At 28.6% G+C, this 27,703-nt stretch overlaps 1 protein-coding gene across 1 annotated transcript in view; it reads left to right on the forward strand.

Moving 5' to 3' along the window:
* Nucleotides 1-27,703, forward strand: part of LOC142320830 (uncharacterized) — a 214,989-nt gene that overhangs the window by 22,076 nt on the left and 165,210 nt on the right. Inside the window, exon 2 of the mRNA XM_075358806.1 lies at nucleotides 553-662. Coding sequence (XP_075214921.1) covers nucleotides 554-662 — 109 coding nt within the window. The 5' untranslated portion in view covers nucleotide 553. The remainder of the gene's footprint in view (nucleotides 1-552; nucleotides 663-27,703) is intronic.

Raw genomic sequence — 27,703 nt, forward strand, 5'->3', positions numbered from 1 at the left:
GTCCAGGGTGCGGAGCCTGGACTCCTGGCTAAACGGGATAGCCCAGCGAAGTAAGACCTGACCGGGTAGTATATATTAATAACACTCAAATTTTCCAGATTCTTGTGGTTTTTTATCGAGAACGGTTCACTACGTAATGAATTTTAGTAAAAATATAAAATTAGGAATATCAGTTGTTTTGGCCCTGAAAAGGAAACTTAATAAATTTAACTAAAAAGTAAAACTTGAACCGTATTTAAATGATTACAAATAGAAATTGTATAAGTAAACAAATTTTTGAAATTATTTTGTAACGTTTAAAATTAAATTATTTGGAAAACTTAATACTTGAACTTATATAATAATGGAATTTTATAAGAATTTTAATACTTTTTGCTTGATTTTTATGATTTTATAATATTTTACAACCTAACAAAAACTTTCACTTACGGATCTATTAAACCTCTTTTTTATATATTTACTTGTAATATGATACTCTTAAATTTAGTGTGAAAAAATGTAATTTTTTAGAAATATAAAAATAATCAATTAAAATTATATTTTTATAAACAGGATGAAGAATGTAAACCCTTTTGGAGCACAGGGTATTTATGTAATAGACAGAAATGCTATTGTTAATCAACCGCAATCAAATCCTGCACTTCAAACAACAAAAAATATTGGTAAGTTTTATTTTAAATTAACATTTATAATTTTTAAACTCAAAAATCAGTTTAACTCGCTAAGCTCTATAAATAAGTAATACTTTATAAATAAGACTACATATCTATCATTCAGTTCCAAATATCGAATATTTATAGAATTAAACTTTAAAAAAGTAACAAGATGATCATTTGAATAGAATACACGTCTTCTACTAAAAATGTTTTCCATTACATATCCTCCGAGAGGTATTGGTACGGATGTAATCTTTCTTTTCTGATTAAAAAAGGGGTCAAAACCTATAAAAATTTATTGCGGGATGTTTCTTCTTGTATCTAGTAACCAAAAATAAACGAAGAGCAAAAATAACTTCGAATTCGAAGTGAAAATAGCGAAACTATAACGATCAGGAAAATCGAATCGAAACGTTCCATTTATTTTTTTAATCCACTAGCGTCTAACTTTGTTACTATATCTCTAAATTAATCATGGTAACTGCTGTCAAACTGATACAAATCTGTTGTGCAACCGCTGAATAAAGCGATAGAGAGGAAGAAATAGGTGCAATTTCTTGTCTAAGGATGCGTTTCTTAAAAATGACGACTCTGACTTCACATTATCACATACAATATTAAAAATTAATAAACAAGTTTATAACGAGAACTAGCCTCACTTTTATAAGTTATATCTCACTAATTTGAAATAATAAGAAGAAAAAATACAATAAAAAAAATGTTAAGATACTACGTTTGAACAAAATCAATTCCAAAAATTAAAAGAATTTCTGTAAGCTAAAATTTTTAAAACGATCCACATATTCAGTATGTTGAGATATACTTCCTTTTTTTGCTTTTAAACTGTAAAATTTATATTGATGCAATGCAAAATAACAGATTTTATATAAAAAAACTAATGTGGACCACATGACTTCCTTCTACGCCTATTAAATTAAATATATACATTAAGTACATAAAATTTTATTTCACTAAAAACTTTTGATTTTTTTAATTTTTTTTTTTGTTTATTATTATTAAATTATTATTATTGTACATTTTTTTACCATCAGAGTTTACCTCTGATTAATAATTAATTATTAATAAATCAATATGTTTAAATTAAAAAAAAAGAGTTAAAAATCAGGAATTCAAGTCGGATTCGAACAGACGTGCCTTCTTGTAAATTCCAAATATCTCCTTAATTTAAATTTTATTTGGCTATAACTCTGGAGCCAATAGAAATAAGTACCAATTATGATATATCGTTGAAAAGTTCTCAATGAGGATTTATTACTGCAGTTATGAAAATTTCCAATACCCAATTTTTTATAATTTTGGGCTTTTTTGGATATTTTTGGTCAAATCGATTACAACCAAAACGGAAGGTGCACAACTAGATGTTACAACAGTCCTAAATCCAAAATTTCAACATTCTACGGCTAATCGTTTTTGAGTTATGCGAGATACATACATATGTACAGGCGTCACGCCGAAACTAGTCAAAATGGATCCAAGGATGGTCAAAATGGATATTTCCGTTGAAACTGAAAATCGAAATTTTTTGCGATCGCAATAATATTATTAATATTTCATTTACATAAAACAATAGAATAATTATAGACCTACAGACATATTCAGATACATTAGATAATAATATATTGATAATATTAATAAAAAGTAAGTATGATTTTATTAACGAAGGAAACGTTTTATCAGCAAGATCTTTTTACTTGCTTTTCTTTAACTTACAAAGTTTTTTTTCATATTTGTCCTGAAATCTTGCATCCTTAATTTAACATACTTCTTGATACTGCCGATTGATGAAATTTTGCACAGTTACTAAGGTCGGGTGACAATACAATATTCCACCATTACTTCTGCAAACATCCCCCCGTACGGAGGTAAATTAAGGGTGGAAATTAAGGCGGGTGTAAATAATTGTAAAATCTGCAAAACGGCTACGCGGAATATGAATATATGATGTTATCTTTTGAAATCCAAACTAATCGTCTAATTAAACTCACGCAATGTATGATAATTTGATTAAAGTATAACTACAAAGTGTAAAGCAGGTTTTTAAAGATTTTGAGAAAGTTTTGTAATATTATTAAAGTAGTAGGTTGATAGTACTGAATATTCAGTGAAAATACTTTATTCGTTAAATTTTAATTCACGTTACTGCCAGTCGTGACAGACAACAAGGAATTTTCTATGTGATGAGGTTAACTAATAAAAATTTTATACTCGAAACTTATGATAAATTCAAGTAAATTTTCTTTATTAAGATAAAATCATACGTTTAGGTTCATGTATATGTATATATTATAAGCAAAACTAAATTTATAATATTAACTACAGAAACAAGATGTAAAAATCTGGTTACATTTCAATACAGTGAAAATAAGATATAGATGTATCTTATAAGAAAATAAATAACGCTTTTATTCAGCGAAATATTTGACATAGCAATCTTCTTAAAGTTTATATTGACAACGGTTCGGTTAAGGCAAAAAAGGATCGATTTGTGTATCAGACACGGTTATCTGGTTTATGTCTGTGGGTTCAAGCGAAAAATCAATTCTCCAGCGTTGAATTGTGTTCGTGGTACCCTACTATAGCTAGTACTCAATACTGTTACTGCTACTACAACAACAGTACTTGGTATCCCTCAAGAGAACAATTTTTTCGACTTAACCGATTTCTCGTCAGCTTTTATCGCTTCAGTCACCCCCACGCATTAAGTTGACCACACAATAACAAGCTTAGTGTTGCTATTTATATACATATATATAAATATAAAAATTCACATATATAACGTAGTATTGAACAGTCCAACGAGTCTCCTTTCTGTTTTTTTTTTTGTTTTAAAGGAAGAAATACTAGATACGAGTTCAGCAAATTTTTATAAAAAGACTAGTTTATAAAGACAATAATACGGAATATATGATAGTGATAAAAATGCAAACTAATTTTTTAGACGTTTACACTATACAAAAATAAGCTATTAAAAATAAACAGCTAATATATTTTATTATTAAAAGTTCAATTAACAGTCAATAATTTTTATTAGTAACAAAACAAATTATGAATACCAGCTTATTAGGTAGATTTGATAAGAAAGCTACCTATTATAATGGGTAACATGATTCGACTTCCAGAAAATTTCGACATATCTTCTTCGCGTTTCACATCCCCCAGACCCCAAAACCACCGTCAGCTCAAAAGTTTATAAGTTTAATACTGAATTCGTTTAAAGTTCCTACTATTTTTTTGGATATGGGTCTAAAACTTATGTTTACTTAAAGTATGTAAACTTAAAGTTTACTGATATCACCAACCATTGGTCAGGATGAGGAAAAAATGCGATTTCGAAAACAAACAAAAATCATATCTCCCTTAATAGGCACAGTATCGAATCGGTTTAACGTGGTCGTCAGTCCTCTAAATATTACCTAAAACGTTTGTCTGAATCAAATTTTGATATGATCAAAATGTTGCTGGAATTGTAAGATGGGGCTTGTCGTATACTATACATGTGAAACTTTTTTTTCACATGCAACCGTTGTCGTATTGAGAAAATTTGAAGTTTTTGTTAAATTTAAGGTGGAAACTTTTTTTTTTACCCTACTTAGCACCGGTGAAATCTACTTCCGCTTTCCGGCGTGCCAAAAGGGATTTTTTTTATTTTAATTAATTGCATAAAAGTCTATCTGTACGAAAAAATTAAACACATTTTTGATTTTTTAAACAGAAAAAGAAACTTCTGTATATAATATAGAAATCTTTTGTAAATAACATATTTAAAATATACAGGGAATATATATATATATATATATATATATATATATATATATATATATATATATATATATATATATGTAGTTAATGGCAATAGTAACGATTTGTCATATAGACGGTAATCCAAACAGAATACAAAATTATTTGCATAACTTTATTTTATAGCAAATCGAAATATTTTATCTCACTTCCATCAACTAGAATATCCTGTCGAAATTGGTGCTGATTCTTTAAATAAATTAAGTGTTTATAAGTCAATAAAAATAGTTGAATACTGGGAATTTCCCGCAAAACAGAAATGCATCACTTTCTTATGGCTAGACAGCGTCTAGCTGCCTACGTATTTTCTTTAAATTAAGTCAATGATAATATTTTTATTATGAATAATAAATATCATTCACGAATATAACATTATTAACTTGTGAATCATTATGTAAATTTATTGTATTAATATATGTCATATCATGTAGTGAGTGAAAGAAGACTTGTTGATTTCTTCGAGGCTTGTATTAAACTCGTAGATAACGGAAAGAGGGCTACTTGAATGAAGTGCGGATCTTGGTTATATACTGTGCACGGAGCCGCTGAATCGTCAGGAGCCGAGTGCATCCGAAAGGAGCTGTATGAACTGTACGAAGCTCCAAGAGCCGAGTGTAAATCCAACCGAAGCAGAAAAGCTTTAAATGTTTTAAGTCCTTTTCAAATGAAAATTAATGTTTCCCATTAATAGTGAATTTTAAATAACACGAATGAAACCTGAGTCTATATATGTCCTGTGTTTTATCAATAAACATGCTAAATGGAAGATTAATTTTTTATTATGCAATTTAATATTAAATTATTATTTACAGTATTATATGACAACACTCATAATTTACCCGTGATAAAATTAAAAATTTTTTAAAACGCACGGAGCCGTTTGAAGAAATGTATCTACTGCAGCGCCTCCTGTCGGCTTATACCGCCAGGGGACGCTGCAATCTAATCTAAGTAAACCTAATCTAAGAACCTGCTCTGAATTGACACCTGTGTAATGCAAAAAACCGCATTGAAATTGATTCAGTAGTTTTTGAGGAAAATGGTAACATACATACACACACACACACTACCTCTTACCCCAAATGCATATACCGTCTCCGATCCGTCGTGAGTAAAAAAATTTGAAGAACAAAGTCTGAGTTATATTAATAAGAAAATTATATATCTTAATAAGGATGAACAACAAGATCTGTTAAGATCGGAGGATCATGATAAAAAACCCACAAAAGTGAATTAAAAAAAAAAAACCTCAGAAACAAAATGCCTAGAAAATTATTGAGAAAGGAATGTAAAGGACTCTAACAAGTAAAAAATTTCGACAAAGCCTAAACAGATTTCACGGATTAAAAAGTTTCAACTACAACACAACGTTAAATATTACCCACGAGTTAATTTGAATCGCCGACGAAAAGCACTATAATATACACACTCGAAAACAATGTGATGATGATCTATTAAGCCAATTTTATAACCATTCGTTAACCATGCACTACAAATGCGAATGCCGTGAAATTTCTTTTTCGTAGCGATTTTCTCATATGACCATAACAAAGCGCTAGCTTATATGTCGACAACAAATATAATCACTCATTTTTTCGAGTTGGCTTTAACCGATATTCTATTAAGCGTTTAAAATCAGAATGGATATTGCGTTCCACAAAATTCACCTAAGTACAAGCTTCCTTAGTAACAATTACTTAGAATATTTCTTGTTTGTAATCTTGCTCAATAATATTATTATTAACGAAGAAAAATGATTAAAAATAATTCGAATAAAAAAATGACAAAAAAATAATTCGAATTAAAAAAATGATAAGTTTCCTAGTAATGAGAAACAGTGAAAATCGATGTTAAAGAAATAATAATCATGAATCAAACTAATTAACTGTCCTGATTCTACCACTATTGTAACTGTCAATAATCAAATTGGAAAATCAAGAATCATAAAAGATTAAAGATCCTAAATATCGTATTGAAGAAAATACGAATCTTTCTTAACAATAAAATTCAGAAATCATTGTAACTAAGAAGTAACCCATACTTAACTATGAATGATTAAGAAATAAAAAAACATAGTGTAATGACGTAGTCAGGAATCAATACGAGAAAATTTAACACTGAGAATATGATCAAAAATCATAATAATAAGAATTTATCAGTCATGAAGAAATGGATAATCATAATGATTAAGGAAAGATCAGTACAGGCACGAAGCTACGATTTTTTTTCTTTTCTAAGAGGACTGATGATGATAAAATAACAATGAACCTCATTTTATATTGAAACGGTTTTTTCAACTTTATTGCATTTGAAAAATACAAAACATATGCTTAGATTTAATACATCATCTACTACGAAAATAAGAATCATAATGTTAGTAGTATATAATTTTTTTCAAAATCCACATTTATACTTCACACTCGCACGTTTAATTCACACTCCAATAAAAAAGATATGAATTATTACAAAGCTAGCTATTATTATTAGCAGCTATATCGATTTTTCTTTCACGCCGTAATATCTAAAAGTTCATAAAGATTAACAGTAATATCTCTATGCACTGACAAAGAAACTAACGAACATAATCTTCCATCCCCCGACTTGTTACACGCAATCGTTTTGACTGTCTTCATTGTGGAGAAGGAGCGTTTAATAGTACATGTTGTTACCGGAAGAGTCGCTAAAACTTACAACAGGTAAGGATAATCGGCATATACTATTTATCACAACAATCCAATATTTCAATGACTTCTAGATCGCATTTTAAATTTGATGACTTAATCTCGCACAAAATAAGATATTCAAGCTTGGAAGACAGATTCAGAACATTTATTATCGTCATACATAGCTAAGATGTTTAGTTCATCCCCATTTGCAGAACTAGCTAAACCTGGCAAAATAACTTGAAAACTTTTTTAAGATTCTTGAACGCCGTCTAGCTACCTACGTATGTGTTTGGAATGCCATAAGAAAGTGATGCATTTCTGGCTTGCGGGAAATTCCCAGTAATCAATTATTTTTATTAGTATTGCGTCAGAATGAGCGTGGCGCTCATACGTTGAGTAATGGCGTTACTCTTGCAGGGTCAAGTAACGGCGGCTTAAGGTATGTAGGAGAGAACCAACGGGTTGGTTTAGTGGTGAACGCGTATTCGCAAATCAGCTGATTTCGAAGTTGATAGTTCCAACGTTCAAATTCTAGTAAAAGCAGTTACTTTTATACGGATCTGACACGGATTTGATTACTAGATCGTGTATACTCGTTGGTGGTTGGGTTTCGATTAACCACACAGCTCAGGAATGGTCGAACTGAGACTGTACAAGACTGCACTTCACTTACACTCATACATATCATCCTCATTCATCCTCCGAAGAAATCCTGACGGTGGTTTCGGTGTCTAAACAAAAAAGATAAAAAAGGTATATAGGAGGGGATTAATGACAAGGAAGATGATTATGTAACGATATTTCAAATTTTATGAAAATACTTTTGAGATGCTATTCATTACGAAAATCTAAAATTCTAAAATGGATTTTTAGACCCAACTTACTAGATTTACCTCCTGAATGATAAAGACTAATAATTGAGAATTTCAGAGTGGACTATGGCCCCGCTCACTACGTGCGTCAATACAAACATATTTAAAAAAAAAACAAAAAAAAAACGTTCTTATACAACAAAGAAACAAAAACTAAGAAGTCCTCCTAGATTAAAAACTGCGAGGATTTGACTAACAAATACAGTTTACTTTTAAATTTTACTAACCGTCAAACACAAATACACATATTTGTGTTTGTGGTGGTCACAAAATTCTATCGGGACTTTCATAACCATACTACTCGAAAAATTAATGAAAAATGTTCATATAAACATATGTTCAAAAATGCTTCGTTTGCAAGTTGCGGCTAGTGAAGGATTTCGCTTGGATTTAAGCTAACCCGGTTAAATGAGGTCGTAAGACCTCATACTTAATTAAAAGGCAGAAGTAGTAATTTTTTATATTTTTTAACCTGAAAAATCTAATAAAATAGATCCCAGAACCGTATCTGCAGTAGTTTGTGAGAAATCTGGGATGAAATCCAATAAATTGAGATAAAAAAAAAACTGTTTTTTATGTTTGACGAACAATAACTTTGTTAAATAGGTATTTTTAAAACAGAATGATTAAAAATTTCACGGCATTACTTCGGGTGCTGATTTGGGAAAATAATGTAAGAAAATAAGTTCCTACAGACATACGTCACAAAATTCTTTGAATTATGTTAAATCCTAATTTCTACCTATAAGTTCTAATTTCTAATTATAGTTTTTGACTTGAAAAACTGAATAAAACTTGTTACTGAAGTATATCTTTATCAGATTTTTGAGAAACGATGTGCAAAATTAAAAATAAAGATTAAAATCGAAAAAATACTTCTTTTCTTCTGGTATAAATTAAATTACCATCAAACAAATTTAATAAGTTTCTAATAATATTTTTGACGAAATATATTTTTTTTTAACTTTTGTAAATAAAGTGAAAAATAAACAGAAATAACGTAAAACAAATACAAACGACAAATATTTGTCAACAAAACAAATGTATATAATAAAAACAAATACAATTTTCTGAAATTTGACTTTAATTCAAAAACAATATAGACCAAAATGTGTCTGAAAATTGGCACTATTTTGAACTGAAAATAATGCTCTTCACAATGCTAAAATAAATAATTACTAAAATTAAAAATATAATATAAATTTCTAAAACAAATTTCCATTAAAATAAGTAAATACATATATTAATCACTTCTGAAATATTGTCCTGTACTTCTGAAGCACTTATGTTTGGTCTAGAGAATGATATAGGTGAAACGATACGTAAAAAAAAAGTGCCAAATCCTAATTAAGAATTGAGCCCAAGGTTCTAAGACCACCTTCTTACACGATTAGCGTTGTAGCTGACACTATTTGTCAATTATTCTGTGATGGTGCATAAAGGGATTAGGTTCAAATTTAATCAACGGTATGTTTATTTTTAATTCTATTTAAAACCCAATATACAAAAATAGTAAGATTATTATTATTATTCAATTAACGCCATTGCATTAGAAATTTACAATACATAACAAACTTTACACTTCTGCTATATGTAAAATATCTGCGTATGATGTTTAATACGATACATGACACATAATATATGATATCATATATGACATATATGTTATATAATATATTCTGCTTTGTAATTCCTAACATATGTAGAACTACGAGTATTATAATAATCCAAATTATCATTTATCAGGGAAACCTTTAATTTGATCTAACCTGAATTATGCAATTTAATTCACTGAGTGAAAAAAAATAATAAAAAAAATATCTTTCTTTGATAACATGTATGAAAAACTAATTGTTCACACTTATACAGAATATCCTTATAAATAATCGCATGACAAATAACATACGTAAATACGGGCTGAATTTCCTGTATTACTCGACATTTTTATATTCAAGCAAATTGCACATTTATCACTAAAATACGCATTAATGTCATTTAAAAAAGGTAATTATTTTTTATACAACAAAGTAATAGAATTCGAATTTATAGTTTTCATATTTTACTACAAAAGTTCAAAATAATTTAACAAATTATCGTCAAGTAAAATGCAGACATAACAAATCATGAGAAACTAAATTACTGTCAAAACCGATTTTACTTTTCCGTTTAGATAGCGCTATAGCAAAGCTATAGTTATCGAAGGCAAATTATTGTAATCAGTCCAATTTGGACATATGCGGTTTTCACCGGATCTTCAACTTTTTGTGTTTTAAGACTGCAAAGATACTGAATGAATGAATTACGTCAGTAAAATTTATTAATTTCTTTTATAATTATTATTCCTGTTGTTATTTATTATTTATAAACATTTAATAAAAAATCTTGTGATTTTTTTGACGAGCAGTGTGTTTCATCATGTAAGCATGTTCTATGCTAAGGGGGACGCAGACACAGACACACATACAAATACCCTTCAGTAGATAGGATTAGAATAAAACATCATTAAAGTGACCTCCAGCAACAAAAAAGTAATCGTAGGTAACTTTTTATTGGTTGTATATTTTGGAATGGATTTTTTTTTTAGTTTCTTCCAGTTAACGTAGTAAACGTAGAAAAAAAAATCTTGGAAGGTGATTTTGGAGGTCAGGAGTAGAAAAAAATCTTAAAACCGATATTTTCAATTTTTAAAACTATTTTTGGTTTATTTCAGCATGTAATCATAATTTAAAATAAAACTATATCATTAATTATCCGCCCCCCCTAAAAAGAAATTTCTTTTTAGAAATCTAGGTAAATTTTATAATGCATCTGAAGTTTTTTATTTTTTTGTTTTTACGTACAAATTTTTATTCTATTAACATCGTTTTTATATAATTACCATTATTTACATAATATTATATTGTTATGTTAGAACTGTACTATTTTAATAATAAAACAAATTCATATCACCCTTATACGTGAGGAAATTCAGACCGGATGGATGCGAAATTGCTTTTATTCGTAATTGTCACAAACACTACTCACATGATACGAATTATTTCCTTAAAAGAATTTCTACCGATAACTTTTGTAATTAACTTTCATACTTCTTGAGTGTTTCTCTGTACCTTCCTCTCTCTTAAATTCTTTGTTCTTTACTGACCATCTCTTCAATATATCGTTCTCTCTATCCACTGTTTTTTTTATTATTATACAAGTAGTTAAATACAGTTTTATTTAGCCTACCTTCATCTAGTCGGTAAAATTGTTCAAAGTAGTTGAACCTTCTTTTCTCATCAATCTTCTTTTTTGTCCATTGCTTCTATTCTATGCAGTTCTCTGTACTGTCTCATATCACTGACTTTGGGGTTCCAGAACTGTTCTTAGTTATTCTCTTCTCCACATTCTTAATCCTGTGAATATGTCCAATATCGTAGGGAGAATTGCATTTATTTTCGTACAATACTTCTGGTCTCACTACTGTTCAATGTCTTATTTTTGCCTTGATCGAAATTGATTTGTTGTTGTAGATGTTTTCTGATAGTTTATGTACCGGCAAGTTTCGTTTTCTGTTTCTTATTTTCTAGTGACTCTTTTTCTTAATACATTTAGTGAATAAATTCTCTCAATACTTAAATTTTCCTTGTATTATTCAATATTTTGTTTTTATCTTCATGTTCTCCATTCTTTTTGTTGCGGTGAAATCCGTTTTTTCAAAAGAGATATTTAGACTTGAGAGAGATATTAAAACCTGACTTTCAATTTATTTTTTTAAGCATTATTTGATTCAGACAAATGCTTAGTCTAAATGCAGTGGTTTAAATAAATTTTACTTATTTTTTTATAACATTTTTTGATATTTTTTCTTCCAATTGATTTTTTATTTATTTCTTTTTAATATTTGTTTTGGAAAAATATTTTTTTATTAAATTTGTTTTGGTTTTGTTTAAAACAATGCAAAATTGTAATCATAAGAATAACTAGTGCAGTATCAGAAATAAAAATTCAAAAAAGAGTCAGAAACTAATTTTTTACACTCTACCGCACAACCCTGGTTTATGTTAACGATGCAAGTTTATAAAGGTATAAAAGAATATTTTAATATTTATTATTTTAATTCTATTTAAACTGTAGTTTTTTTTTTTATTTGTTAACTTAGTTTTCTACTTTGATATTTTCCGTTTGTTCGACAAATAAATAGTTACAAAGTATTGCTACGTATTTCAGTTCAGATACGAATTACATACATTTGAAACACACGCAGCTATGCAGAGTTGATTCTGGATATATGTAGTTTAAATGTTTTAAGTATTTTTGAAGTTTATAAAACTGTGTCTATGTTAATTACTTACCAACCATTTTGTGTAAAATTTATTTACTAATTTACATTTTATTCCGAAAAATCTATTTCTGTTTTTTACATAAAAGAATTTTTTCAATTTGAAAATGATAATTATTAAAGGTATATATATATATATATATATATATATATATATATATATATATATATATATATACCCTTAATAATATATATATACCCTTAGTTTTTAATACAGAACCCGGGTTGGGAACCACTGATTACCTATCAACCAATCTCTTCATCAATTAAGTAATGACATCAAAGACAATCGAATTTCTAATAATAAATATATTACGGTAATCTTAATAATCAGATATTATGAGATTAAGAAAGCGACGATCTGCATTATTGTTGATGTACAAATATGAAAGTTAAAATTGTATAAAAAGAATAAAAAATCATAAATATACTATAATTATAAAATTAATGTATTTATAAACTATACGCAGTATATCATAAATAACATCAAATTATTAATACACAGAGTTTACTAAAAATAAACGATGATTTTTTTATTCTTGTCACCACCTACAAAACTCTGGTGGGTGTACCCATACAACTCCTGTTTATACGATCGAACGCGTTGATATTTATAGACTACAATCGCTAATCATATTATTAAAAAACTCTGAGATTAAAGCTAGAATAATCCTCGAAACTATAGAGAAAGAAATTTATATTTAATTAAGGAATAAAAATACATCGTTAATATATAGATACGAAATAAATTTTATAAAGCAATTTTTATGTAGGAATAAAACAAAATGGCTTAGATTACAGAAGATCAATACTTTAAAAACGTTTTTAATAAGGATATAAAAAGAGAGATATTAATTTTATTGTGGCTTTACATATTAAAAAAATCTTAACTAATTCTACAGCAAATAAAAGAAAGAACCTATGATTACCAATACGAATATTGAAACCAAAATGCGACGTTATTTTTTGAACTGAAAAAGAATGTATATATATATATATATATATATATATATATATATATATATATATATATACATACATACATAAAGAACAAAAACAAGTACGCGGGACGGATTTAAAGGGGATTTAAAGGCTAGTAATGAGCGAATGAAGAAAATCTGGGAAGCAAGAAAGATAAAACTCATCAAGCCAACGTTCATCGCGGTCCAAAGACCTTAACGTTTCAAAAAAAGATATATATGTATGTATACAGGTACCCGGGGGAAGTGATTGTCCAGACTTAAGGTACTGATCCATGACGTTCGAATAAACCAAAAAATTCATGTTATTAAAAACAGGAATCGTTTGCCACTCAGGCGTCACTGTACGAAGTTGTGACCTCTAACTCAAATTCAGTTTCACTCTCTCAAATTCCAATCATGTTGTCAACAATCTTATCCTCGATCAATTTTTGTCTGGTAACTTTCCTGGAATCCCCTTGCGGAAAAAATCAAAAGATACGCATTTCCTTGTAATTGGTGAAGAAGAGTCCAACACACTGTTTTACAGTTTTTTTCCGGACCAGCTCGAAGACTTTCCACAGTAACGAGATAGGCAATAGGATATATTATTATTTACTTACGGTTTCGTCAGGAGAAACCGATTGTAAATTTTTGTTCAACAGAAAAAAAAATTATCATAAAGAAAATTTATGCAAAGTTAAATTATAAGAGTTAAACAGTATTTTCTAAAAAAATTAAGCAAATGAAATTAAAATAATAACAAACCATAAAGAAACTTTTAAATAGAGTAAATTAACATTTACGGGAAAAGAAATTTAACCAATTAAACAATTCTTTAGTAAATACAATATAAAAATAGCTATAAATACAACTAATGTACTAAAAAAAAAATTGAATAGTAATATAGAAAAAAAGGTGTTTATGGTATATACAAAGTTAAATGTAAATGGTATGGTATAGAAAATTAAAATTAAGTTATAGCGAACACATGAGATCTTTTAAAAATCAGAAACAAGATTCTAATTATGCAACGCATTTAATAAAAGAAGAGAGCATACACCGATGAAAGTGGAAGAATCGATTGAATTAACTCAGAATTGCTTTATAGGAAGAAGAATGAACATTTTAGAAAATTTAGAAGTTTTCAAATTAAAAAGTAACGATAAAACGATCATAAATGATCAAAAAGATAAAAAATCAAGCGGATATCCTTTTCAAGAACTTCAATTTACTGAAAACAGAAAACATAATAAAATTAAAAGATAAGTATAATCGTTAATAAGAAATAAACAAGAAGGCCGGATAAATCATGACGTCAAATAAAGGGAGGGGCGTTAACTGAATGTTATATAAAAACTAACAGAAATTTAAAACTACCAGTCCAATAATTTTTGACAATGGAGTTATTCGCCAACACATAATAAAAAAATGAACCTAAGAAACATGCACAGTACTAAAAATAGAAATCATAGTGTTCTTAGCAGAAAATATACTAGTAATTAATATTTTAAAAACAAAATTATGCAGTCTGACAATTTTGGGCATGTTTTCATGTCTTCTCTAATTGAATTAAAATTATAATATTTTCTACTATCTATATAAATAAAAGACAATTTTCTTTTTGTGTGTGGCTAATAACTCAAAAACTGCTTAACCGATTTCACTGAAAATTTCAAAATTTATTATTATATTTACAGGAGTGTTAACATGTTATTAGTTTCATAATGTTTAATAATATAATAACCTAATCGCATAAGATCTGTCTGACGAAGTCGATATTGACATAGACAATTATCGATATAGACGATATCTCTCCATACATATAACATTAAATTTAGTAAAAGAAGTTTTACGTTATTTACTTTCACGTTATTTTTTTCTTTGTTTTTTATATAGTATTGAAATTGGTGACAGAAAAAAATTCTGGAAATAGCGAAGCATTGTCGAGTTCAAAAGTTAGTAATAATAGAACAGGTACAAAACTGTGTATAATTTTTGCAATCCACTTAACAAATCAGTCATATCTCAACTGTTTTTTGTTTATTTGAGCAAATGTGACGTCATTTATTTAAAATAAAAGGATTAAAATTAATAATTCGATAAAACTGAAATTTACAGAGCTATTGGTTATCAAAAATTTAAATGGTTCCAATTTTTGAATTTTTAAAATAAAATTTTCAAAATTATTTATTTTGTAGAAGATGGTGGGTACAGGAACATCAAATTTTATTAAAGTAACTCGACCCGTTTTTAAGAAATGAATTATTATTTTAAAAAATCTGATGTGGACACCGCATGAGTTTTTTGTACGCCTATTTAATAGACACATTTTTTTAAAATGAAAAGTACATAAAATGTTAATTCATTAATTACATCTCATATTTTTGCATTTTTCTTTTAACAGACTATTGAAACAATTTTGCAATTACAGGTTTAAAAATTATTAAAAAAATCAATATATTTTAATTGCATTAAAAAAAAGAGAAGTCTGATTCGAACCGCTGTGTCTTCGTCTTGTAAGATCCAAATATTTAATTAATTAAAGTTTTACTTGGCTATAACTCTGGAACCAATGGAAATAAATGCTACTTTTGATATATCGTTGAAAAGCTCTCAATGAGGGCTTATTACTGCATTTATGAAAAAGTTCATAATCCAAATTTTTGGATTTTTGGCTTTTTGGACACTTTTGGTTCGGTCGATTCAAATCAAAAGGGGAAGTGCACAGGTAGATGTTACAACAATCCTAAATCCAAAATTTCAAATTTTAATTTCCTACGGCTAGCCGTTTTTGAGTTATGCGATATACCTAGGTACGTACAGACGTCACGCTGGAAATAGTCAAAATGGTTTCAGGAATGGTCAAAATGGATACTTAACTTTTCGCGATCAGAATATTTCCTTTACTTCGTACAAGGAAGTAAAAATACATTTTTTGTACGTTAACCTGCAGTCTAGACAGCTTATAAATAAATAAAGACTAAAACAGGGAAGTACTGTTAAATACAAGATTCCAATAAACTTTATAATTATCTCATAAATATTTTAAATTCATATTTGACGTTTAAATTAGGTTATTAAAAGTTACATAAATGTATATATCATTGTAAATAATGTCATAAATTATTCTAATTACACATTTTATTCATATAATTTTAATAAATCATAATTAATATAAAACATTTTACACAAAATCAGATGTTAAAAGCAAAACTTTTTTCACCTTTAATTATATTACATTCATAATGCTACATTTATTTTTTTTTAGATAAAATAAGTTTTTTTTTAAGTTTGAAATAAAATAAAGTTTAGAGGACTCCACTAAAATTTACAAAATAATTTTGTCAAATATTTTTTTTAAATTTTAAATTATTAAGAATTTGTAAATCTTCCATTGAAACCGATTTAGAAAATGTCGAAATTTATAAACAATTTCAAAAAGTATTATTAATTTATTGACGTTTTATTTTTTAAGAATAATTTTACATTTTTTAATTTTATTTTTAACTTTACAAAAATAAGCTTTTCGCAAGAGACCCTAAAGGCGAGAAACATACATGAAAATAATAAACATAAAAAGGCCAAAAGAATGTGATAACTGTGAACTAAGATTTTCTGGAATGCAAAAATATATATTACATTTTTATACTAAATTTTTTCAATTACTTTTCTTAAATTTCTCGTGATAATACTTCGAATATAATAGTGATATAAAAATACAAATAACTGCTCATTAATAAACATAAAGACGACAAAAAGATATTCAATTTATCATTTAAAAATCTAAATTATATAAAGTTCTGTCTATAACAGACTTAAAACAGGACTAGCGGAGTAGTTTCTAAAAATGTAAGTATTTAAAAAATTTCGAAGTTGCTACATGTAATAAAAAGCAAAGTTTAATCGTATATAAAAGTAGATCAAGAACAAAAAAAAGAAAAAAAAAAACAGGATCGACCTGACAATTTGTAGGGTATTTTTTTTTAAGTAGGATAATAAACTTTTTTAAAAAAAAACTTGAGTAGAAAAAGTTTACAATAAAGGGACATACAAATTCTACTTTGTATGTCTCTTAAAATCTTTTCCAAAGCCTACTCTTGGAAATTAACAAATAAAAAGGTTATTTCCGTTCATAAAGTTAAAATTTCAATAGAAATCAATTAACAATAATTAATTACAAAGGAAACAAAGGAACAATAATAATAATGTATTCATCGTTCATATTAACTCATCAAAACGGATTCATTATGTGATTTAATTACGTATTATTAATTGATTAATTAAAATTTACTTTAAGTAATATTCTAATTAACTGTTAATTTACGTGGTTAATAAATAAATATTTATTTATAATCACCAAACTTTTATTTAATAAAAATCGACTTACTTGTTAATGCACTTACATATATTAAGTTACATTTAATGATTTAGCCAGTAACTTATAGTTACTTAAATATTTCCAAAACGAGGATCAAATAAAAACTTTTGTCTACAATACTTTTTTTTATAAAAAGTACCTAGTTTTGAAAAGAAATATTCGTAACATTTAGATTCACCCAAACATACATAGCATATATAAGAGTGGAACTCGTAATATGAAACGGTATATGGGTTACTATTACATATGAATTAAAATAAAAGATAAAAAATACATTTACATTAAATCAAACCAACCGTATATCGTAACAATATAATCGCGGCCGTGAAATAAAAATGATATTCAAGATAATAATCGTATAAAAAGATAATTCAAATAACAACGTAGCATATCGGGTTTATAATTTCTGTTTGGGTGACAATGGTATGTAAAGTAATAATTTAAAACAGAGAAAAAAAACGAACATTCATCATATTTTTACTAGAGATAACTATCCAATTAATATAACAGGTACGGGTAGAAGTTACCTACCATTTAGTAGATAAGTATTAAAAAAGGAAGCATTCCATCCTCAATGAAAAAGCAATAAAATATAATCAAAAGAGACGACCCATTATTCTTTATTTTTATTATTATTATTATTATTATTATTATTATTATTATTATACAAACTGAACAAATAAATGAGTACTTTTATTGCAAATATACGCGCATGTGTAAACACAAAATTACACAAACAATATATGATTAATTTACTGCCAAAATAAGTACAGAAAAACAAAAATAATCAAAATGACTAAAATAAAAAAGTTAAAATACTACATGCTTTGTATGAATACATATGAAATGTCAGGAAACAATACAATACACGGTTAACAACTGCGACGAATTATGTTACAGAAAAAAACATTTCATACATACCACTGTTCATCTTTGTTTTAAATATATGATTATAGGCAAAAAATAATCTATGAAATAAAAAGCTGTTATAATCTTAATTATAATTCTGCAAGGAACGTTTCAGTTGATACAAGAATTTTTTTTTCAGAAAGTCTTTCAAATTTGTCTATCCCCTGTCTCCCAGAAATTTATTATTTGAAATTCAACCAGAGTATTTAGATTAAAAAAAAAACTATCTCCCGCTAACAACAAAAAAGTTCCCCTTGTTTGAGATTTTTAAAAAGTCTCATTGAAAGTTCTGCGCAAATTTATATGCTTTGATTGTCATTAGTTAAATTCTGATGTTAATATGAATCCTAAAGGTATAATTAAAAAAAAGGTTCATCAAAAAGAGTTTTTATATTTTAACTATACTTTTTTCAATTTTGTAAAATACAAACTGAATGAGTAAATATCAAATCGTATAAATTAAAAAAATATGGCTAATTAACATAAGTTAATTCTTCAAGTTTCATTAAAATAAATTACTTTTTCATGGGTAATCGTATAAAATGTAACACAAATTGATAAAATATGCACAGTTTAAATTAATAAAAACAATTAAAGCAATTTTTCTTTATTTTTCGGTCGAGTATATAGTTAACGTAAAAATTAAACGAATCTTACAAATTACTTATAAAGTTTAATTACACATATGGTACATAGATAGCGCTCACTGCGAAAAATTGAGTCTACCAACGAAAAGATCTGATGTAGACACCACGTGACTTCCTTGTACGCCTATTAAATTACATATACACATTTTTAAAAGTACATAAAATTTTATTTCGCTAATAACTTCTTATTTTTTTCATATCATTTTTTTTATGTTGTTATAATTGAATTATAATTTTTTGTATTTTTGTTTTACAATCAGTGGTTAATAATTATTAATAAATCAGTATGTTTAAATTAAAAAAAAAAATAAAAATGAAATGAAGTCGAATTCGAACCGATGTGCTCCTCGATGTGCTTCTCCTTGTAAGATCCAAAATTTCATTAATTAAAATTTTATTTCGTTATAACTACCAATTAAAACAAGTACCAGTTATGATATATCGTTGTAAAGTTCTCAATGAGGGCTTATTACTGCAGTTAAGAAAAAATCCAAAATATTTTTGTTTTTTTTGGATTTTGGGCCTTTTTTGGTCATGTTTGGTCAACTCGATTGCAATCAAAAGGGAAGGTCCACAACTAGATGTTAAAACAGACATAAATCCAAAATTTTAACATTCTACGGCTAATCGTTTTTGAGTTATGGGAGATACATACGTACGTATGTACAGATGTCACGCCGTAACTAGTCAAAATGGATATTTTGTTGAAATCTGAAAACGGAAATATTTCGCGTTTACAATATTTTCTTTGCTTCGTACAAGGAAGTAAAAAATTTTAAAATAGTATTTTCTTTTAATTGTTGTCATCTGGAGAACAATTCACATGTTTTTATAAATGAAATCACATATCGATGTATACTCGTAAATACACATCTTTATCGTTTGTTCTCGATAACCTTAAAAACTACCCAACCAATCATTGCGAAATGTTAACATAACTTTCTTATAGACCCCTGAATATTTACCAGAGTTCAAATTGCTCTAATCTCGCCAATACAGTATTATAAATCATAAATAAAAAAGTACAAATAAATGACCTAAAACATTTTTTAGTAAATTTAATATCATTATCTATATCGATAGATACTTCAATATCGAATAATGTCTATGACGGTATCGACTTCTTCAAATCAGTTATGTGATTTATTTAAATGTCCCCGTCCATAAAATATCAATTTGTGTTATTATCGTATTATACGTAAAAATAAATTACTTAATAATAAAATTAAAGGGAATGACAATCATTTTACTTATTTAACAACTGAAAAGTTTTTATTCATCCAAATAAATCTATTTTATCCATAATGGGAGGCCTCCTACAAGGGACTATGAACCAAATGTCTTATCCCTAACCTGAGATTCAGCCTTGCCGTAAGAGGAGATATGAAGAAGTAGGATACTCTCTTAACGTGTCACGGGATGTTTGGTAGATTTAGAAGGCGTAGCTCCCCTATGTGTATATACTATGAGCAAATAGATACTGCAGAACATACCGTTTTCGCATGCGGAAAGTGTATGGAGCTTAGAGTAAGAATGGGTTTGCGTCACCTAACACCGGAAAACATAGTGGAATATATGCTCTCAAAGAAGAAAGAATTGGAGACAGTGGCAGAGTTCGCTGCAAAGATTCTCAAGAAGAAGGAAGAGGATCACCGTTCTTGGGGCTTGGACTGAAACCAATATCAGCCTAAGGATTTCAGCATTGCATACAGTTTTGAGAAGTACAGTTTAAAGTCCTTGAAAGAAGGTGAAGAAAACGACCGAGCGAAGGGATGACGGAAAACTATCTGCGGAGCCATCGTTCGTCCACGCTTGCGAGAATGGGCGATGGTGATGATGCACGGGGACTCTGGATCCCCTGAGCTCGATGGACCCTCCTAGGGCCGAGTATGCTTGATTGCAGGTCCGGCCCCGGGAGGGGAGGATCGGTGAGATATGAGGTTTGGTCGGTAGGGCGCAGGCACACATATTGTGCTTTCATGTTTCAATCTACCTACCACATGTCCATCTCTTTTTTAAAAATATTTTTCCTGAATTCCAGGTCCAGTTTCAATCTTTAGATCATAACTATAATAGGAAGAAAACTGGATAAAAGGGGATACAATTTTTTTTACCGATCGCTTTACGTATAATTTCTACACATAAAAAATCCATGGAACTGATAGTTTATTTTTTGCACTACAGTACAAAAAGGTTTTTTTTTGTGCTACAGTACAAAATAATTTTTTGCACTGAGATTTTATATTTACTTTTATATTAAATTTTCAAATCGTTTATTTTAATATTAGTTACATCTATATAGGGAAATTAAAAACGTACGGAGATTATTATACATAGTAAATTGTTCACAAAACTAAACTTGAAATAAAGTACTCAAATGGTTTCACTGAGCGGAAATGTTGTACATTAATCGGTCAACCGATTAAACAGAATGTTTTTCACGGAATTTGTTTTACAAATACAGACTAAACGGAAGTACTTAATGAATTTGGCACACAAAACATTCTAAAAATTCCTGAAAATAACAATTACTAATCTAACAGTAGGCTCATGCACAATATAAAAATCAGCACAATTCTCCTGGTATACAAACAAAATATCGATTTACAATAATTACAACGTGCTTTTATTTGGAATTTTTTATCAATGAAACTCTTTATTAAATACGATATCGCTTTTATTCATACTCGATAAACATATAGCATACTATTATTCTGGCTGCTTATTAAATTTGTTATAAAAGATAACTAAAAAAAGGTAATGAATTTTAAAGGAATTTTTTTTTATAACAATATGAACTTTTGAAACGAGAATATTAAAATTTTAAAATATTAAAAGCCAACTATTAAAATTAAAAAAAAAAATTAAACCTGTGAAAATCAAAATTTAAACCAATAAATTAAGGTTTAATTTATTTACAATATATTAGCACTATTTACTTCATTATATCATTTAATAATGTAGGATTAGTTATTACTTTATAACCAATTTTACCATTAACACGTATCTAACGTGATAAAACATGTTAGTAAAAGGTGTGCGCGTGCGCGCGCGCATACACATACATTTTGGTGAAAATGAATGTTACCTGAAAAAAAAGAAGATTCTTCAAATTATTTATAATCCCGTTTGCCTACGGGAAAAGTTATTAAATTTATTTCACATTAATTTTTACTGATACGTATATATATATATATATATATATATATATATATATATATATATATACATGTGTGTGTGTGTGTGTGTGTGTGTGAGTGACCTGAATACAGTCATGTATGGTTGTAATAACTGCCAGTAGAGTAGCTTTACTGTAATTACTGTTATCGAGTTATGACTACGCGGTTACCATTCTGACAACAAAACCGTATCGTTGTCATGAATATATTAATAATCACGAGTACGATGTCGGTAAAATGAAAAAATTTTATAAAGAAAGCCCATTCATATTTTCTGTAACACACAAGCAATAAATACGTAGACTCCCAAATATTTTACATTAAACAATCAAATGTCAATTTAATGTATGATTTAAATTATAATTTTAATGAAGTAATACTGTTATTCTATGAAACAATAGATTTATCCTTACAGAACTAACTTTGTTGTATGTATATATGTATGTGGGTGTACGTGTACACACACACACAACGCATATATATTACTATTAACAAATTTGATACAAAAATAGAAAGACCACACGTAAGTTTTTATTCTGAAAATTATTTTCAAAAAATATTTTTGAAATTAGACAGAAAAAATTTTTTTTTTTTTAGTTATGAAAAATTGTCGTTAACTGAGCTTTTAATACTTAACAATAATTTTGATTTATAAAATTTACTTTTATTTTTGCTATGAATGATATGAGAAAAAAAAGATTTTGTAATAAAAAAATATAATTAATCTAGTCTTTCACTTTCCGTTGTTTAAGAAAAGAAAATGTCTCATCTATTGTTTTTTTTCCGTTAAAAAACATTATTATGTTTCCGTTTCCAGCTCTCTCATAAACATTAAATTAATTAAACGGATGGATGTCGCTTAGAAATTTTATCAAACTAGAATTTCAATTTAAGAAAATTTCACTTCAATAAAAAAAACTCGTAAAAGTGTTTATAATTGAATTAGAAAATCAAATCATTTAAATCATAAAGAATCAATATAAGGCAGATTAAAAATGTAAAAAGATTATATACAGTAAATTACTCACAAAACTACGAACTTGTAATGAAGTAATCAAATGGTTTCATTGACAGAAACAACTGTTGTAAATTAATCGGACAATCGATTAAGTAGAAACTTTTTCAGAGAATTTTGTAAAAAGACAGATACAGACTAACAGAAGTAATTAATGAATCTGGCAAACAAAATATTCTAAAGATTTCTGAAAAGACTGACGTCATTTTTATTCATGATAATGGAATTATTATAAGTTATCTTTTAATTCTTCTAATCTAATTCATTTTAACAATTTTCCGTTCCTTCTTAATTTTGGCATTCAAAAAAAGTACGCAAAATAAAACTATATAACATTTAAAATACCCAAATGTATGTCAGATTTTAAAACTTTACGGTTATATACCACCTGAAAAGAGAGATAAATCATTCTCGAAAATAACATATTCATTCCTGCAATATAACAAGGATATTATGCCAGATTTACAAGAAAAAAAGACGAATAGAGTATTATTATGTTTTTTATTCATCGAAAATACTACACTTCATTATCGCGCCAAGCTAACCAAAATTCAAATGATATTCAATGCTGCTAATGGTATACTAATTAAGTTAAAAATAAGAGCAACTGTTAAATAAACAGCCATCAGTATTCTCAAGGAACCGGATTGGTCTAGTAGTCAACTCATCACAAATCAGCTGATTTCGAATTCTACAGTTGTAAGGTTCAAATCCTAGTAAAGGCTTTTATACGGATTTGAATAATAAATCGTGGATACCATTGTTCTTTGGTGGCTCGGTTTCAATTAACCGCACATCTCAGGAATGGTCGAACTGAGACTGTACAAGACTACACTTAATTTACACTGATACATATCATCCTCATTCATCCTCTGAAGAATTATCTAAACGGTAGTTACCGGAGACTAAACAGGAAAAAAGAGGAGAGAGAGAGAGGAGATACAATACCTCATTAACAACATATCTCAGGAATGGGCGACCTGAGACTACAATACTACACTTCATTCACATTCATACATATTATCCTCATTTATCCTCTGAAGTAATACCTGACGGTGGTGCCGAAGGCTAAATAGGAAAAGAGAAAGAGTACTCTCAAAGAATGCAAATCTAATATCGCTAGTATTTTAGGAATTTAAGATGGTCAAGTCATACGAAAATATTCATATTTGGGACAAATAATGTAAAGAATCAAATAAAATATAAAGTTTTTTGGCGATATGAAAATATTCCTTGGTAACGAGAAAGAAAGGATTACACCCACTGCCTCGACTCAATAGAGAAAAACATTTCAATACAAATTAAGTATAAGGACAAACAAATAAATTTAAAAAAAGTGCAGTAACTCATCATTCTAAAATTACAAGAACACCATAATTCCCTACAGTTATAGCTTTTCAAATATATCGAACTTGCCTATTCATGAAGATGCAAGATTAGGCAAAGAAAACTCAAGTCACCCTACTACCGCTTTAGGTTAGAGAAATCTAATACGCTTTAACCTAGAAAAAACTGTGGGTAATGTGCAGAAAGACCACAAAATCGTAGTTTCCAGCTGCCTCGAAACAGCTAAGGAAACTAGGTATAAATTCAGTTTTTGCGAACTTTTTCTTGCGGTATATTTATATTACTGAATTTGCCTCGAATAGTATGAGACATTAACTCAATAATAGCGTACTTAAAATGTAGAACTAGGCGCTGGGTTCGTCCTTCCGCGAATTCGGTTAGCTAGTTCAGAGGACAACGAAGTAGGACAGTCAAGACTACCGAAAGAAGCCTACAGAGAAGGCAAAGGCTAAGTCAAAATTCACTGATGTAAATGTCTACCAAGGCATTTACATCGGTGGCATTCCAACGAGGCCTGGTTAATTAGTGTGAGATTTAATCAGTTAGAGGGTCAAAAGACGACCTCCCTTAAAGTCCATCAGGGCTATGAACGGGGGGGCTGGGGTGGCGACCGGAATCGTCACAAGGCGGGTGTATTCCCCTACGGGGGTTGGGATGCCTCGAAATATGTCGACGTCATTAAATCGGATTTAGTCTGAGGTAAAACAATGTAAATCTGAACTGAACTATTCCTAATGGGACTGCATGACTCATCTGGTGAATGTAGAACTTTTCAGCAAGTAGTTGTTCATACAGTACTGTACGTATTGAACGTACAATCTATAATGTAATTATGGATTGACCGAATAGATGATAATTAGAGATGTAAAATATTTTTATCACTTAACCAAAAATAACGATCCAACATTTGCAAGCTTAGTATTACTCGTGCTAAAAAGTTTTCTTCTGTTTAATGTTGTGTTTGTTTTATTTTTTTTTCACCCGCCTTTCTAATAAAAACCGCACGCTATTCATCATCATCAAAATAAAATATCTTATTACACATAAAAGAGATAGGCAAAACTAATTACTTAATTATTAATGAAATAAATTTAATTATAAAATATCTACACATGTAATTTTAATTGCTCACAATTTACTTTTTTTATAGCAATTTGGTAAGCGTTATTATAATCATAGATTAACCAATAAGAAAATTATTTGCAATCAAATATAACCTCCAAAAGTAATTTCTGAAAAATAACTTAAATGAATGTCTAGTGATGAAGATTAAAGAAAATAGTGAAAAATATAATTTTTTTTATATCGCCACATAAGCTTGAGGCTTATGCGTGGGATATAGAAATATAGCGTATGAAAAATGTCGTGCCTGACCGGGATTCGAACCCAGGATGAAAGACCGAGACGCTACCACTCACGCCACGAAAGCCGGCTTATTTAGAAAGATTAAATATAAGTGTTGTTATAGGACTATTCGGGTAAAATTGTATACTGACGACCCAATTTACTGATCTTATGTTAATACATGTGATATGCATGCTATCGGCTTGAGACTGATAATTACGTGCTTAAAAGGTTTTTATCAGTTCGTCTCGTACTTCAATTAAAGACTGTAAATAAAATAAGGAAGACATTAGTTTCGTAAAAAATATCATAGGAGCATTTCTGAATCACAACAAATAAATAAATAAAAATTAAGCCCATAATTTTTACTTTTCCGTGTAGATAGCGCTATAACAGAACTATAGATTTAGAAGGGAATGTACAGTATTCTAATCGTTTCAATTTTGGTATATGCGGTGTTCATCGGATCCTGACGTTTTCACACCTACGTAAACCGGATGGAAATTTTCCGGTTGTTGATGTTCCGATGTGTGTGTGTGTTGTGTTCGGTGTTGGCCTCTAAATCGCCTTATATCTGCAGAACTGACCGATTTTGACCAAACTTGTTCAGATTACTTCTATATGTGGAGTATTGATGTCATTAAATTTTCAACTTAAAAGGTCAAGGGGGTGTAGGCTGTTGAGCAAGGTCCCCCTCGGTATCTCGAGATTTCGCTTACATTTTTAAAAAAATAATAATAATTGTTTAATTTTTATTTGTTAACAATTAAAAAAAGATTTGCAGAAAGGTTTTTTTTGCAAAATCGCACCCGCACCCGAAAAAATGCTGTTGTAGTCCTCTGCTACGTTATGACGTCACAGGTGAGCGGTAGAAATAAATATGAATAATATTTAAAGTATAAAAAATTAACTCGGTCTGGGTGGGTTTCGAACTCGAATGCCCGGTGATTCGGTACCTAGTGCGTTAAGCCTTGTGGTTACGCCAATCTGCCGACTGTACAACCGAAATTTGTTCTATAGCAGTTGTGAAATTACATTAGTTTAGTTAGTTCCGACCATCGTCACTAGTACCACCACATCCGCGCGAATTAAATAAGATATGCACACGCGATTTAGTTAGATCACTGAATTAAATAAACGAAAAAATATTATATTTAAATATAATTATAAATATTTTAAATTAGGTTGCGTTTGTACGTGTGAGTAAGCCGTGCATCAGAAACAATTGTATTGACAGCTTTTCTTTAACGTAATTTTACAAATGGTTTAATAGTGAGGCGTTAGGCTAAATTTATAACAAGATAAACTATCTTGGTACATATCAGCAAATAATTCAACCGAATGTCATTATAAAACTGTCCAGTAAAATTTTATTGGACAACAGTAAAATTGCACGCATGTAGGTAAAACAAGATTTTAGATCGGATATCTTATCAAAAGAAATTCCTTTTGGCAAGCCGCAAAGCGGAGGTACATTTCACCGGAGCTAAGTGGGGATAAAAAAGATTTCCACCTTAAAGTTAAGAAAAATTTAAAATTTACTCAATAAGACAATGGTTGCATGTGAAAAAAGTTTCCCATGTTTAACATA

Source organism: Lycorma delicatula, chromosome 3 (genome assembly GCF_047948215.1).
Source record: "Lycorma delicatula isolate Av1 chromosome 3, ASM4794821v1, whole genome shotgun sequence".
Classification (NCBI taxonomy): domain Eukaryota; kingdom Metazoa; phylum Arthropoda; class Insecta; order Hemiptera; family Fulgoridae; genus Lycorma; species Lycorma delicatula.